General features: G+C 43.7%; 1 protein-coding gene across 2 annotated transcripts in view; it reads left to right on the top strand.

The window, feature by feature from the left end:
- Positions 1-16,879, top strand: part of DOCK1 (dedicator of cytokinesis 1) — a 546,722-nt gene that overhangs the window by 348,044 nt on the left and 181,799 nt on the right. For both annotated transcript variants that reach the window (XM_037804943.1, XM_037804942.1), the window contains exon 29: positions 6,808-6,902. In XM_037804943.1, coding sequence (XP_037660871.1) covers positions 6,808-6,902 — 95 coding nt within the window. The remainder of the gene's footprint in view (positions 1-6,807; positions 6,903-16,879) is intronic.

The raw sequence follows: 16,879 nt of genomic DNA, 5'->3' as shown, positions 1-16,879 counted from the left end.
ATCTCTAAACCCTTTTCTGGTCAGTGGAAGGAGTCGTTATAGCTTGGACCTACAAGAATGATTTTATAGATAAAATTCTAGGCTGAAAAATAAAGCTTTGAGAATGATAAGTATTATTCATCCTAAAACTTAGGAATCCAATTCACATTTGGTCCTTTATCAGAAGAATCACACAATCAAAGTCCACACATGCAATGTTAGAAATATTTAATCCTGTTAAGTGACGCTGTTGATAGAGAAGCTTCATTGTGATTATACCAAATGATGTTTAAGAAAATTACTGTAATTTACTGAATTCCGAGTGTGTGTACTCTCTCCTTCCATGGAACAGAGGAATCAGGCATGTTGTGGCCCTGATTTCCCAAGGTATTTTTTTCCTTAGACCTAGCAGTTCAGAAAATCGATTTTTTTATGGACAATTTGATTTCTGTTATAAAATGGCATTTATGATATGGATATCATAAATTAATGCTGCAAGTATTGCAAACGTTTTTTTGTTGCTGTTAATCCTCCACAACCTTTGTCAAATGTGTTCCCATCTATTAACCAGAGAGCATTTGACCAGTTTTGTACTCTGACAACATATCACAAGTTAAATAAGAGATCATTTTCTGTTAAATAATCAGAACTTAATTAGTATTCCAATGTGAAAAGAGCCTAATCAATTCTATCAAGGGTATTTCCTTCCTTCAGATTTTCAAATTTAGTCCTTTTTGGTTGGATGAGTCATATGCATGCAAAATTTTGTTTATTAACAACATAAAAGTCACAGGATGTAACAGCCCTGTTACTTCTTTTTTCTTTTTAACTTTCTGCTTTGAAATAATTTCAAACTTACAGGAAAGTTTCCAAAATAATATAGAAACAATACATAGATCTCCAGTGTCTGCTTCAGAGCTGTTACTTTTATAGTCTCTCAAATGGCCCATTCTGTTCAAACATGGTGAGAGAAGGGAGCCCAGCCTGAGTCTGAGGGGTGACCTTGAAAATGAAAAGATTGGGCGTGTCCAACTCAAAACTCTCTCCAGACAGAGGTGACCCCATCGCACAGGATGTCACAGTGCTCCTCTGCAGTGGAGAAGCTGATCTGCTGGATGGGCTGCCAGCTGTTGCATGTACAAACCAAAGTATCAGGAAAGGAGCAGAGAAGTCACTCAGGGTTTCCACAGTAAGACTGAGAGTGATGAGTTATGCTCGAGACCTTCCAGTGCAGAGTGCAGCTTTGCCAAGTACCCCAAATTCCCTCCAAAGACCTTTAATAAGTGTCTGTCAGGAGACTGATTTCGTAGTGATATACCCAAAAACAGTGCAGGGAGAGGCAGTGCTTGCTGGTCAAATGTTGACAGATGACAGAACCCTGTGTGTTGTTGGCCCCCTCACCTTCAGCCTGGCCCATGAGCTGGCTCAAGCAACTCCTTGGCAGCCCACCTCTTCCCACGGGCTCCTCCAACCCTGGTCCCCTGGTAGGTTACCTAGGGATAGAGTCAGGCAGGCATCTGAGCCTTAGCAGGTATTGGGCCTACATGGGAGCCTCCCCTCCCCCCATTCAGCTCTGTCCCACCCTTCTGTGAACCCTTCCTGACACCTGTCCTGGCTTTGCCAGGTGGATGCAGGCCCCTACCCCTGTGTGACATTGCACTTTCTCCATACCAGCCGACCACCAGCCTGTACTGAGGTGGTCCAGGGTGGTGACATACCTGGGGAAGCAGTGAGTGAGGATGCTCCCAGGGATGGGGAATGCAGGGATGTCAGCAGTTGGCCTGCCTCCCTGGGAGCTCTCTGCTACTGAGGTGTGCTCATTCTTAGGGAGTCTTGGGTCCCATGTGGAAAAGTCTCCAAAGGGTGATTTTGAACATTCTGTAGCATTTGCCTCATGAATGGGAAGAAGAACCAAACTCTGAACTTCTGTTACTTTGTTCCTTATGACCATTTCCTTGTAAATGAAGCTTAAATGAAGGCTCTTCACAATGGATGTTCAGGCTGTGGTGTAGACTCTTTGTGCATTGAATTCACTCAACAGATATTTATTGAGCCCCAATTCTGAGCCAGCACTGTGGGGAAATGATGGTGAGCAAAGCAGACGGTCCTCTCAGGAACCTACAGTCTAGTAGAAACTAGCACAATTAATTGGACAGTCCCTCTGACTATCTGGAAGTTACTCACACCACAAATGGATGGCCCTTGTCAAATGGGCAGACCGACCCGACTCTGAGATCAGGAAGGCTTCCTTACAAAATATAGGGCTGTGGACTATTGAAGTTTAATGGGAAGAGTGTTACAGGAAAGGGAAGCAGCAGTGCAGGAGCCTGTGGTGGGGACAGCGAGTGTACCCCGCAGGAGAGGACCCCAGAGAGGGGATGGGGTGTCACACCCCAGGGGACCTTGTAGACCATGTGTATCAATTAGGGTTCCTCAGAGAAACAGAACCAAAAGGATAAATACATACTGATATAGATAGAAATATGGATGTAGGGATAGACATAGATATAGATATATAGATACAGATATCTAGTAAGAAATTTATTATAAGCCATTGCCTCACGTGACCGTGGGGGCTAGCAATCCAAATTACATGGGATGGGCCATTGGATGGGAACTACGATAAAGTTGGTGTTGAAGTCCTTTGTTGGAATTCCCCAGGGGAAGCTGACTGGCTGAAAGTTCTGGCAAGAGCCAAAGCTGCAGTTGAGGCAGAAATTATTCTTCTGACCTATGAAAACTTCAGTTCTGGCTGTTAAGAGCTCAACTGATTAGAAAAAGAGACTCCCACACTGCTGAGGACACTCTCCCTTGTAGATTTTAGAAGCAATCAAACTATTATAGATGCAAATCCATCTCTGAAATAGTCTCATAGTAACAAGCAGGCCAGTCCTTGACCAAAGAACTGGACACCATAATCTGGCCAAGTTGACGCCTAAAATTAACCATCACACTGTAACTGTCATCCTGTTTATGTTTGTTTTCAAATTTTACATCATTTATTTGTTTTTTTTCCCCCAAAACATTTTTCTTTATAATTATTTTAAAGCATTTATTTTATCTAGTTTTCCCCAGTGGTAACATCTGTAAAACTATAGTATAATAAAACAACCAGGGTTTGCTGTTGATACAGTTCATTGACTTTATGCCAATTCCTCAGGTTTTACTTGTACTCTTTACCCTAACCTTTTATCATGAAAACAATTCAAGCACAGAAAAACTGACAGAGTACTGCATTGAAACCATTATTCCTGCTACCTGATGCATCAATGGTGAGCCTTTTGCCATATTTGCTTCCTCTACATCTCTCTCTACATCTAAATAAGTGGCTGAGTGACGTCAGGCTGCTTCTCCGCTAAGTGCTTCAGCACACTACTTAAAAATAAGCACATTCTCCAAAGGCTATTGCCCCACAGGAAAATAACAACCATCCCCTGATACCACCTATATTCCCATTTCCTCAACTGTTCCCAGACTTCCCTGTCTTTCATTAGGGGCTTCCTCAAATCAGAATCTGGCTCAGACTGACCTATTGTGTTGGTTGTTGTGTCTCTTTAATCCCCTTTCATTCTAGAACAAATGCATCCCCTTGTTTTTTAAAAATTCTGTTCAAAGCTGTTTTATTTATTTATTTATTTATTTATTTTGTTTGTTTGTTTCTTTGTTTGTTTGCAAGTTTTTTAAAGAGTCCAAGGCAATAGCTCTGTGTACTCTCCCCTGCTCTGGATTTTATGAGTACTTCCTTGTAATGCCATTTAATATGTTTCTGTTTCTCTATCCCCTGTATGTCCTCCAAACTGGAAGTCTGGCCTACGTTATACTCAAAATCAAACCCTTGGCAAGAGTGCTTCAGAGTGGTGCTAATTCATACTGCATTCCATTGGAAGATGGGAGTGTCACACTGACCCACTATTGATAATGTTCAGTTTGATTGCTTGGTTAAGATGTGGTAACTGCCAGATCTCTCCAGGGTGAAAAATACACCACCCTGCTTTGCAATTATGTAATCTGTGGGGTGATATTTTGGTATCCACAAAATGGTGGCAAATGTCCTATTTCCTGACAATCTTTCATCTCATAGGTTTAGCATCTATAATGGTCCTTATCTAAACAGTTATTTCGTCCTTGACCTAGCATAATAATGAGTCCCACATTGTGAGAGTCGAGAAGCTGTGGTTTTTGTCTAAGAGCACTGGAAAACACCCTGGGGGTTGTTTGAATCGCCACCATTCACCCCATTGGTGAGGGAAGGTTTCCCACCCTAGGCTTTGGGGGACGGCTGAACTCATGACCCCCGACACTGGACAGAGGGGACTGACAGTGGTTCCTTAGTCACATTCACCCACAGCCCCGGGAGGAGGACACCACACGCCATGCAGAGCCACACAGGGGTGCGCTCGGGTGCAGGGTGAACCCCCAGGGGCTGTGGGAGGCGGGCTTTGTAGCCAGAAGAGGGTGAGGTGCCCCCAGTTCCCACGGGAAGATGCGATTTGGCTTGTTGGTATAATTCTGTGGGCTGGAGGGGAACTGAAGCCCAGTGCTCAGAGATGAGTAGGACCTGCGTCTGATGCTTGTGAGCAGGAGAGCTGTTTGCCAGGGGACCTTCTCTGTGGGAGCAAGTGGGGTGGGCACCTTGCTGTTAGGCCATTCGAGGCCCTCCCAGTTTCCCCCAGATGTTGGGCCTTAATTTCAGGCCTTCCACCCCAGGGGTGAGCATTAAGTGGCATGCCAGAGAAGTATTTGTGTCTTAATCAGATTTACAATTTGAAGAGATCACTCTGGGTGAAGTGTGGGACCAGGAGGTAAAGAGTGGACCTGGCTAGACAGGTTAAGGTCCCTTGCAGCAGTTCAGGTGAGAAGTGGGTGGGATGGATATGGAAAGAAGCAGATGGGTCTATGGCAAGAGGATTTTGCCTCTGGAGTGCATTGATAGTTATTATTAGAGCTGCTTACTTATTAGATGGGACTTCCTGTGAATAATAAGCTAAAAAAAATACTGCAAAAATAAATCAGCAATGAAGGAGGGAATTTTCACGAAGTGTAGCACCAGTAATCTTGAGCTCCCCTCCTTGACTTGGAGCCATGGAGAGCAGCAGTCAGCCCTGCGGCTTCAGCTGTGCTGGGCCAGTGCAGATGTGTGGGCCACCGCCCTCGCCAGTCACTCATGCAGCCCGATCAGGAAGCCTTGCAAAACCTCATCTTCCACAATATGCAGCATTTTGTTTGATCAGCAAAGTACCAACATTTAACAGATGAGCCATACTAATGAAGTGTGGGACTGTGTCTCCTAGAGAGAAAGGAGTTGGGAAAATATGCTTCTCATCCAGAATAATAAAAACCAGACCCTGTGTCTCAGTTATTAGGCTTTGAAGAGTGATCAGCAAGAAAGCCAGCAATTTCATGCAAATAGAGATGCAGCTAAATTACGGTACTCGGCCAGTGAAATAGGCACCCCAGTCATTAAAATGTGGAACTCTTGATAAAGTGGGGAAACTAAGTAGTGAAATATGAATTTCAATAATTCGACTGAGTAAAGAAGCCATTCAGGATGTCAGGGGGCACCAGGAAAGTTTCTGCTCCTGGGGTCTAGTGGCCGGAGCACAAGTGATGAGTGTTTGAAGGACATTTGGGCTTAATCTTCCCAGGTTACTAACTTCCCCTCCTGGAGGCAACTCTCTGAGTTTTTATTCACAACAAGCCCCTCGCACAACAGCCCTGACTTGCTGGGATGTGGCATTGTTATTAAGGTTGCGTGAAAGTATCTTAACTCTGAGCATTAGCTTATTGTCGTTATCCAATTTAACTTCTGCCTCTGCAAGAGGTACTTGTTTAGAACTTTGTGCTGGGGATTGCTTTCTTGGCTGCTTAAATTCTGTTCACCCCCCCGGTCTTCACAGCAATTGCACCTAATTATGATTCGGTAGATTAAATAAATGAGAAAGATCCACTCATTTGGCAATCTCTGACCGTGGCCTCATTTTTCTAAGTCAATTTTCAGTTGCCTTTCCCTTTCCCACCCCAGATCCTGGATGCGTGCTTGCTACCAGGAGTGTGCTTTTCAGGATATCCGCAGGTTTTGTCCACGTTTGCTCAGAAGGGGTGTCATGTCCTCAGAGACAAGAAATTCTCCTAATTCCAGAAGGCGCAGGGTGAAGGCTTCGGATGGAAATGGGTACCCCTTTCAGATGCAGCCAGCAGTCTTACCAGCTTGGAAGCAGGGTGGGGCAGCAGGGTGCGTTCTGATCCGTGCCTATTAAATTGACCTGTGGCCGTCAGAAGCTCACCTGAGAGACAATAGAAGCGTAACCGCGTAGTTTATGGGGATGTACGTGCCCCATAAAAGAGCTTGGCAATGCAACCACATGCTCAAATGGTTTATGGCACCCCGAATATGTGCAGAGGGTCAGGAGTTCCTGTTTGATCTCTCCCCGCCCCACCCTTTTTTTTTTAATTACATAAGACAATGGAATGGATAATATACCATTTTCAAGCTGATGGGCCATTTTCACAGTGAAAAATATATTTAGAGTAAATATAAGAAGAAGCTAAAACCTGTGCATTATGTTTTATAAAAATCACGTTTTCTTATTAGCAGAAGGGCTATGAAAGCAACTATTTCGGAAGATAGCCTTGAAAAAGTCATCACAGATGGGGCGCTCAGTTATACAGAGAGATGGAGCTAATACACAGCTCCTATAAAACACATCTTCATTAGTGTTCATTCAGCTAAAAAAAAAATGGGGTCCTTTGTAATCTAATCCTTCATGAGAAGGGAGAGTTTTCACCTTCTTCTTGGTGGAATAAGAATGCTCTGCTTTTTCATTTCAGGATTTCCTGATGGAAACATTCATCATGTTTAAGAATCTCATTGGAAAGAATGTCTACCCTTTCGACTGGGTTATAATGAACATGATGCAGAATAAGTAAGTACAGGAGCCAACGCTCTCACTTTCGATGCGGCACCCAGTTCATCATGGTTTGAACAGTGGTGATGCCTGGATCCCTGAGGACAGGAAAGGACCTGTCCCTGCTTCTTTTTGCAAATAATTATTTGGGGAATTGGACCTGGGGATGGTAGTGGTTTCCTTAAGCCAGCATGAGGCTCTCACACTGAGAACATGGCTTCTGCCCCCTGGAGAAAAACAAGCCTGAGCCTGAATCTCTTTTTATCATCATCAAAGGCAGAGACTGTTGTTTGCCATCAGTTTGCATCCAATTTTTTTTTTCTTTTTAGCTCTTTATTTTGAAATAACTCCAAACTTACAGGAAAATTGCAAAAGTAGTTCAAAAACCATGCCTGGTTGGCATCTAATTTTATCCACGTGATTTGATTAGCCAAGGCCATTCTTAGCTCTGTTATGCTTTTGAAAAGTGCTTGTGTTTCACATATTTCAGATTAAAGAAAAAAAGGCATGAGCATATTCCTCAAACTTATTAAATATTAAGCATGTGCCTTATTTATCATCTCCCTGTGAGGGCTATTAATTAATTTTCTGGCACTTTTATACTTTCTGTAAGTGCCTACAATGATAATAGGTTTCTCAATCACAGGCGATTTTTAGAAGAAATTGCTGTTGGTCTCTTTTTTTGTTTCCTTTTACTTATTGCAATTTTTCTTGAGATCATTGTGGATTCACATGCAGTTGTAAGAAATAATACAGAGATATTGTATACACTTTACCCAGTTTCCCTCAATGATAACATTTTGCAAAACTATAGTACAATATCACAACCAGGAAATTGACTTGGCTGCAATTCACCCATCTTATTCAGATTTTCCCAGTTTTACTCGCTCTCACTGATGTTTGTACGTGTATTTAGTTCTTTGCAATTTTATCATGTGTCAGCTCTTGTCTCCATCACCACAGTCAATTCATTGGATGTTTCCATAGCCACAAAGATCCCTCATGTTGCCACTTCATCATCACAGCCCCCTCTCCCCTCCACCTCCAACTCCTAATCTGTTCTCTACTTCTAATATTTTGTCATTTCAAGTGTTACATTAATGGAATCGTGCTTAAGTAACCATTTGGGATTGGCTTTTTCCACGTCTTTTGATGCCCTTGAAACCTGTCTGAGTGTTTGTGTGTAGCAATAGTGCATTCCTTTATAGGGTTCCTTGTTAGTAATATTCCGCGATCTAGACTGTGGTTTGTTTATCCACTCACTTGTTGAAGGACATCTGGGTTGGGTATGAGGTTTTGGTGACGAAGAATAGAGCAGCTAAGAACATTCAGGTTTCATGGGATAAAAGCCAACAAGTGCAATTGTCGGGCTGTATAGTAAGTGTGTGTCTAGTTTTACAAAAAACTGCCAAACCGCGGCTGTGCCATTTTACATTCCCCGTTTCATAGCAGTGCAGGAGTGGTCCAGTTTTTCTGCATCCCGGCCAGCACTTGGGTTTCTGTTTTAGCCATTACGATAGGTGTGACCGGGTCTCATTCTGGTTTTGATTTGCACCTCCACGATGGCTTTGGCTCCTGTGAATGCCTCTTTCCACCCTATGGATAAATCCGTGGCAGCAGTAGCTTTTCCCTATGTTTCTTGCATTTCTGTGACGGTGAGGTCCAGACAGGCCCCAGGCACCATAAGCTACAGGGATTCTTCTTAGCAGGCTACCAGTTGGGTTCCACATGAGTGCATATGGTCCATCTTAAGTAGGACATGGTTGTGGCTGAAATCTCTTTCCACGCATCAAAGCTAGCGTCTGAGGCTGCAAAGCGGGGGTCTGGAAGCGGTGGTCTCTGGAGATGCTGCCTGGACCCTGGCCCCACAGCAGGGTTCTGGCCTCTGCTTCTCTGTTCCCATCTGCCATGTGGCTCTGGATAAATCACCCCACTCTCTTGGGATATGAATTCTCATCTGGAAAATGAAGGTCTTGAAATGAAGGCTTGATGTGTGTCTTCTGTGATTGATGATTAGAATCACTCTGAAGAGCTGCAGTGTTTGTGGTTTTAATAGGCCTATCTTTCATATAACAACAACAACAACAAGCAAACCAACAGAAATCCCTGTTGTGGGTTTATGCACAGGTGCACATTTACTTCGGAGATTGCATGTACCACCAAAAAGTGAAAGACCAGTCGCTGCTGTCTTACGGCAAAGTAACTCGTGACTTCTGCATTTGGGCTAGACTGGGCGGTTGACTTGCCATGTCAGTAGAGAAAGCATGCAACTTGTCCTATTGTTGACCAGAACTAAAGAGCACCACAGTGTCAGTCGCCCGGCAGGCCAGGGGCTTGGTGTGAACTCCGTTCTCCTGCCTTGTGTCCTCACATGTGGGCCTCGCCTGCTCGGCATCTCCCCCCAGAGCGGCCATGTCCTGGCACCCAGAAGCCCCCGGGCCACTGCTACCACAAGTGTTGATGTGATCAGCTCCCCCAGAGTTGTGTTTCACCATTTCCCTACTCCAGGCATGGAGTTAACTATTACCCTGTTGAGGACGGCACGGCCAAACTTTATTTTTTATGTTGTTTTATGATGATTGAAAGCTTGTTTTCAATTTTAACGTTATGTTTGTATCATTCCCTCTTACTACTACCCCATCCTCTAACTCCTACCTCCAACCCCAAACTATATGAGGGTCATCTAGGATTGTTCTGGAACTATCTGAGCATCATCTAGGATCATCCTAGAACTCTCTGACAATCATCCTAGAATTGAGTGCAGGTGCAAAGCCACATGATCATTAATTGAGTGGTCCGTAGCAGAAAACCTGGAGCACTGTGGGCAGAGATTCCTTCTCTGGAGAGACTGTCCACTTTTCCTGGAACGTTCTATTGTTTCCAGGTGAGGAGGGGCTTGACCCTTGTTCTCTGGCATTGCATGTCCCCTGCAGACCGGAGCCAGCCTTCTCCCCTCAGTGCCTCCCCACTCACCGGGGTGCCCCCGAGGGCCCAGCGGAGTGACAGAGATGTGGAACTGTGGTGGCAGGCGCGTGCAGTGACACCTGGAGCAGAGTCTTTGGCATCTTAGTCACGGGAGGAAAGGCTTGTTTTGGGGGAAGGAAACTCGAGGGACTTTTTCTTCATGGACTTGGCTTGGGAGAAGCCCTGGGGTGCTCAGCCTCCTCAGCAGTTGACACAGTCAAGACTTTTGAGGACAGAGTCTCTTATTGGTGACAACAGAAGTGAAGTCTCCGTGTTCTCCTGTTCATTGTGCCCAAAGGCTGCCTCCCTAAAAGACAGCTTGATAAGAGAAATGCTCTGAATGTCAACTTCCTACAGTTTATGTTTTACATAAAAATGTCGCACAAAACTGACTAATCAAGAATTCTAGTGCTCTGATGCCAAGGCCTTGCAGTGCTCACTGTGTTTCCACCGTCGGTGCGTCCTGGGGATGAGCGGGGTGTGTGCACGTGTGGGTGTGCATGTGCCAGTGTGTAAGGGTGTGATGATACCTTGTAAAGGCACTTTAGTTTGCAGAGATGCTGGCTCAGAGGAGCCCAAACACGTCAGCGTTCTGTCACAGCAGGATCCAGTCCCAGGCCAGTGTGAGCAGCAGCAGATCACGGATGATGGCGGCATCACGGACACCGGTCAGAACAGGGGCAGTGAGAGCTGTGGTTTTTGCTCCTGCCTCCCGCTGCCCCCAAATGCTGCCCACTCTGATGGTGTTTCATCAGTGTTTAGAAGCTGGTGAAGATGCTTGTCTCTGTGTGGCTACCTGGGTGGTACCTGAAGCTCTCTGGAGCCAGCTGGGTTTGGGGATCCTTTAGTATTCTTCAGCATCCTTGCTTAAGCGCCAGCTGCAAACCAAAGAGGTTTTCGTGTTTTGTTTCCTGCGTTCATTCGTCATGAGTTGTGTTGCATATCTGAATTCTCAAGATAAGGCCGAGCCAGCATGTACCCTGCTTCTGTGTTCTCACCATGCCTGGCGTGGAATTGAGTCCCTAAGACCTTCAGCAACCCTCCAAGATGGGGGTTGTTATCGTGCCCACTTTACAGATGGGGAAAGTGAGGCACAGAGTTCTGCCAGCTTGTCCACCGAAACGCAGCTGCTAAGTGGTAGAGCCGCTATTTAGATCCAGAACCCACACCCCAAACCACTCTGCCTGCCCTGCCTTGTGGTCTCTCGTAGGCCTCCTGTTTCCCAGAGAGCTGATTTTAAACATCCTTGTACCCTTAAAACTTAAGTTTTCATTTGGTCATAAGCTCTACCACTTATCTGGGGGAATTTGAAGGACAGGAGTCAAAATATTTCCACCTTATCTTTCTTTGCCGTCAGAAATGTGTGCTGTTAAGGAGAATACCATTCATTAAGTGCTTTATGGAGTTTTGCTTTGAACTAACAAATCCACTAATATAGAAATGACATAGATACTATATAACAGTTTAGTTATAAGTATAGTACATATATATGTCATACTATATAGCTTCCTATAGAAATGGCATAGAGACTTTATAACAGTTTCTATATAATTATCTGTTTGCTCCCTACCCCCCCCCCCCCCCCCCCCAGTAACTTAGAAGCTTAACATTTTATATGTTGCAAGCCTTCCCGGCTCCCCACTCCACCTGGCAGGCCGCAAGGACCTCCTTTCCTCTGTAGGAAAAGCAGTGATCCTCAGAAGCTTCTGAAGCCTGTGTTTAAGTTTTAATGGCACAGCTAGAAATGCAGTTTTACCACCCATGGCTTAGAAATTGACAAAACCAGCCTCTATCATCTCTTAAATATTTGTGTGTTTGTTCAGCTTTGTCGCTTTGAGCATACCGTCCCTCAGTACATGAGGCTTGTAAAATGTAATTAAAGACTGCGTCCATTAGTTTTGCTGCAACAGCTTGTAAATCAAGAGTCAAAGTTATAGGGCCGTCGTCGCTTGGTTGCTACGTTCAAGGTAGCAACTGATTGGCAATGGCCTGACATTATAGCTCTGTTGTAGGATTTGATAGCGTCAGATGGCAAGATGACATTTAGATAAGCACTACTTAGAAATAGGAGAAGTGTGCTTGTGCGTTAGCATCCAGAAGTGCTCTTCATGATTGTAGAGGGGAACAAATGCCAACTTTCCATTTGAGATTCAGGTTGCACTGGAAGCAGAGCCCTCGACTGTCAGTATCTCAGTGTTGCCACCCATCTTGAGCTCATTGGCTTAATTTTTCAGATTTGTACCTCAAATGTGCATGGCAGAGGCTCATGTCAAAGATTTGTGCTTGTTGCCCTCCACCCCTCACCCCCACCCACCAGAGTTCTCTTTGGTTGTAACCAGGAGCAGGGCCACTTGGTTGAATTTCATTCTCTCTCTTCTGGTTGTAGAGTGTTTGTATTTGTCTATTAATAATCCCAGGATAGAGGAGTGACCTGGGAGGAAATGACTGTCCATTTGGCTGAACTCCCTTTTCATACTGAAGAAAACATTTGTTATTGGCTGTTTTAATCCCAGTTGAGAAAGGTGTTTCCACAGCATATAATGGGTAAAAAAAAGAGCAATACTGAATATAATTTTTCAGTTGCTTAGATTAGATCTTCTTCTTTACATTGACTGCATATCATGCAACAAAACCTTTTCCACGTAAGTTTTTTCAAGCTTATGAAAGAATTTTTAAAAAATTCAAGTAGCCCAATCCAAATTCTCATTAGTCCCTACTACACACCGTCTTTTGTTCTCAGGATGAAAATTAAATGAGTCAACATTCTTAATTCCTCAGAGCTATTTTGCAACTGTGATTATCAGTCATTTTCAAGTGTCCTACTCTGTTAGTTTGGATTTTGTCTTAGACTTCCCATGCTCTTCAAGGTTAACTGGGCCTAAAGGAGATTATTTTTATCTACAATTTTTTACTTTACATCTACAAATAGGAGTTGCTATGATGTGCAAATAAGGCTTTATACACCATGAATAGAAAACAGAACTATAAAACCAGAGAGAACATGAAACTATAGAATAGACCTGGAACTTTCTGGAAGTCAAGTCCAAAGAAAAGAATGAAGTGGACTGGAAGAGAAAGCAAAAAGGGGATGGATAGCAAAAAAAAGTTGAGGATCCTTTCAACTTTGTAGGGAAGACTGATAATTTGTGATGTATGTCTTTATATAAATGTATATTATAGCTAAGGAATCAGTTGAGAACTGAGTATTCTGCCCACATAAAATGAAAGATATTATTTCAGGTTTTGAAAGGCTGAAGATACTTTCCATCAGCATCTTGACCATAAGCTAGGTTTGTTATCATAGGATCCATCAGGAAGACTTGCTTTCCCAATGTCATGGATCTAGCCGACCTGCCTGTTCAATCTTATCTGCAGTTGACCATTAAGGGCCATCTGCCAAAAGCAGTTGCTCTCACTTTGCTATATGTTCTGGTTTGAAGCTGTTACGTACCCCAGAAAAGGCCACGTTCTTTTAATCCATTCCTTTGGGTGCAGATCTTTGTGGGTGGGACCTTTTGTTTAGGTTATTTCAGTTCTGATGTGACCCAGCCCATTCAAGGTGGGTGTTTATCATTTTACTGGAGTCCTTTATGAGAGGATAAAGGACAGAAAAAGCCCAGAGAGCTCAGAGAGGAAAAAAAAGCCCCCAAAGAAGCAAAGAGAGGATCCACAGAGAGCTCAGAGAGGAAGCCATTGGAACCAGATGCTGAAAGCATCAAAGCACGGAGAGAAGGACCTCAGACTCTGGCCATGTGCCTTCCCATGTGACAAAAGTGTCCCAGATGCTATCTGCTTTTCTTCAGAGAAGGTATCCTCCTGTTGATGCCTTAATTTGGAGATTTTCATGGCCTTCGAATTATAACACATAAGCAAATAAATCCCCATTGTTTAAAGTCCATTTCTGGTATATTGCATGTCGGCAGCTTTAGCAAACCAAAACACTGCATCAGAAATCAAGTTGAGCTTATTTATTTGCACTTGCAAACTTTTGATTTTTCATCTCTACTTGGAGTTTGTGAGATCAAGTTACTATTTATTTCATACATATAGGTGCTTCTTATTTATCATGATGACCCTCCGTGGAGCATCCCAGAACAGCCTGGAGTGACCTTCATGTAGCCCACTCAGAACAGAACCTTTTACTGCTCTCACTCAGCCTTCAGAGAGCTTTGGCTCATTTCCCTGTGACCCCTTCACTGCCTTCTCCACTCTTCCTCACCTGGGATTTTATATATCTCTTGACCAGGAGTTATTTTCCTAAATCCACAATGTAGTGCATTATGTTTTCACTAACCTAACATCCATAAAATATATTTATGTGCACATAGTCATGCACGGCCCCTTTTATAAGCTCTATTTTCCACATGTAGTTTTAACTTAGCAATTTCTCTCCTTTTAAATGTAATACATTTCCTCACTCATAGTTTTACCCATCAGATGTAGCAGAGTCCAGGATGACAAGCTCACTGATGTCTCTGCCAACACTGACTTGGCATATAGTCGGGCCAGGAGAGGGCCTGAAGCCTGAGAAAGGGATTCCACCTTTGAAATGCCAGGTTTTTTATGGATAAATCATGTTAACGTCCAGAAAGCAAATTTGCAGGCTAGGCTGTTTGCAAGTACAGTGCCATCTGGTTTCATTGCCGTGGAAGAATTTTAGTGCTTGGCAGGTACTATTTCAAGGGCTTAGATCAGAGAAGATGCAGCATTTGCTTTGGGGTGGGAGAGAGGGAGGTGGGGCGCTGGTTAGTGGGCCTGCCTTGTCCTCTTCCCTCAAGGGCACCGGCCACAGGTTGAAGATGGCCAAGTCTGGGATGGCTGTGTGTTCCGTACTGTTCACCCTCCCTCCAAAGAAACGCCTCTGCTCCCCGGGAAAGAGCACCCAGCTAAAACTCTTTGTGCAAGTTTGAAGTGTGGATGTAAAGTATTTGGGACCCTAGAGGCTCTTGGATTATTATTTCTCAACATCATTCTTCCTTCCTTTGAAGCCTGGGGTTTTAGGTTGATGTTGTTACTTTTAATCTAATTTATTTTTTTAAATTTATAGGTTTGCTGTTGAGGTTTTGCACATGCAGCTGTGTGCACATTTTAAGCACACCTAAGAATTATGTTTTTCCTTTGGAAAGGTATAGGGCAGCTCTTGACACGTACACTGTCACAGCACAACTAGCCAAGGACCAAAAGAAAACACATATTGTTTTTCAGTGAAGAAATAGTAATTCAAAGTCAATATAATGAAAATATTCTGGAGTGCAAATTTCCCTAGAGCTCAGCATGCCTGCATTTTACCCTGGCTCATGTACTTAGTAGTATTGCTCTTTGAACCTACATTCTCTCCACTTGCAGCTCAGACCCCAGATTGTGAGGACTGAGGCCACGAGGCCTGTTTCCTGGGTTGGGACAAGTTGGCCTGCATCTGTCTACATTTCTGGCAAGTCTTCCAGAGATATCCATGAGGCAGTCGTCTGGGCTCATGCTGACCTTTTCAGTGCACTGGAAGGTCAAGACAGATACCGATTTGGATTTGGGAATGGTGTTCTCCACAGACAGCAAGGGACTCCTTTGCCAAAGGACCCCAACCTCATGGTACTTTGCTATGGCCATAATTTTACTTTTGTCCCCAGTGGGTGCTTTTAGAGGGGGCAGGGACATTGGCAGCTCCTCCCAGGGGGTTTCAGAACTGGATGTGGCTGCAGACGGTGAATCGGAGCCAACATCGCCAAGTGATGGGAACTTCCATAGGACCAAATGCTACCAGTTGGCATTCTAGCTACTAAAATATATATACTTAAAAACATATATGTAAAATTATATGTGTTTATTCTTTACAGTGTTTCCACAAATTATTTTAATATTTATTTTTTATAATCATTATTCTATGGCATGTGTGCTTTTCCTCTTTGCTTCATAATTAAACTTGACCTCAAGTAAAAACAAATAATCCAAGATTTTACCTGTTTATTTATACCTAATTTATTGCATATAACAGAAAGATTTCATGCCATTTGGTTTTATTCAAACAGCCTCTTTATTTAATTCAGAGATGAAAAAATCAAGCTGCCATTGGAGTGGCAGTGATGAAGCACTCTTGGCTGAGACTCTTATTTAGGAAAGCTAGCTTTAGAGGAAAGTTTTAAAAGGGGAAAGTCTGTTTGAGCATTCTCAGATGCAGGGCACACCTTGCCGAGCTGTCGCCTGGTGCTGGTGCAGCACTGCTGGCACTTAATGCTGGAGGACGTACTTCAGTTTTATGAGGAAAGAAGCCAAGTGCCCTCTCCATTTGATGCCTGAAATATCTCTCAGTGTGAAGCAAAATGGAGGACATGTATTTTGTTAAGGTTGTTCTCTAGATCTTTCCATCCTAAATTTTTACCCCTAGCACTTCTGGGACTTAGAAGAAAGCTTGTGTGTTGTAAGATGCTCCAGTGTTAGGTTTGTTTTAAGGCTTGGATGGGAGGAGGAAGCCAATGTTAATGGAGCTCCTGCTGGATTGCCTGGTGAAGTCTTAGATGCCTTTTCCGTGCTTCTCAGCTGGGAGTGATTTTGCCCCCAGAAGACATTTGGGTTGTCACAACTGGGGTAGGGTTGCTGCTGGCATCTAGTGGCATCGAGGTCAGAGATGCTGCTAAACATCCTTCAATGCACAGTACAGTACCCCTGCTGCAAAGTATTGTTCAGCCCCAAATGTCAGTACTGTCCCCACTATATGGATGAAAAATGGAATTTCAGTGATGCTAAGTAATTAATAGAAATATATATGATTACTTTCAGCAACGCTCTTCTCTTTGTTTCCTCATTTCTTAGCACACTATCCTGCCATACAACCTCAGCAAAGCCAGCATTCTTTAGAATAAATAATAGCAGCCAACCTTAAAGATGTCTCTCCAAAGATGCTAGGATTGACCTTTTAGTTATTAGAGTGTTGTCGGAGAACTGGAGTTGTTTTTCCATAGGAGCCATTGCCAGATGCCCTGGCCTTCTAGCAGATCCAGGTAGTCCTGACTCAAGTTCATTTAATAATAGGTAATGGC

The sequence above is a fragment of the Choloepus didactylus genome, chromosome 15 (assembly GCF_015220235.1).
Source record: "Choloepus didactylus isolate mChoDid1 chromosome 15, mChoDid1.pri, whole genome shotgun sequence".
NCBI classification, from domain to species: domain Eukaryota; kingdom Metazoa; phylum Chordata; class Mammalia; order Pilosa; family Megalonychidae; genus Choloepus; species Choloepus didactylus.
The sequence above is the reverse complement of the archived record's forward strand: the minus strand, read 5'-3'. Positions and strand labels throughout refer to the sequence as shown.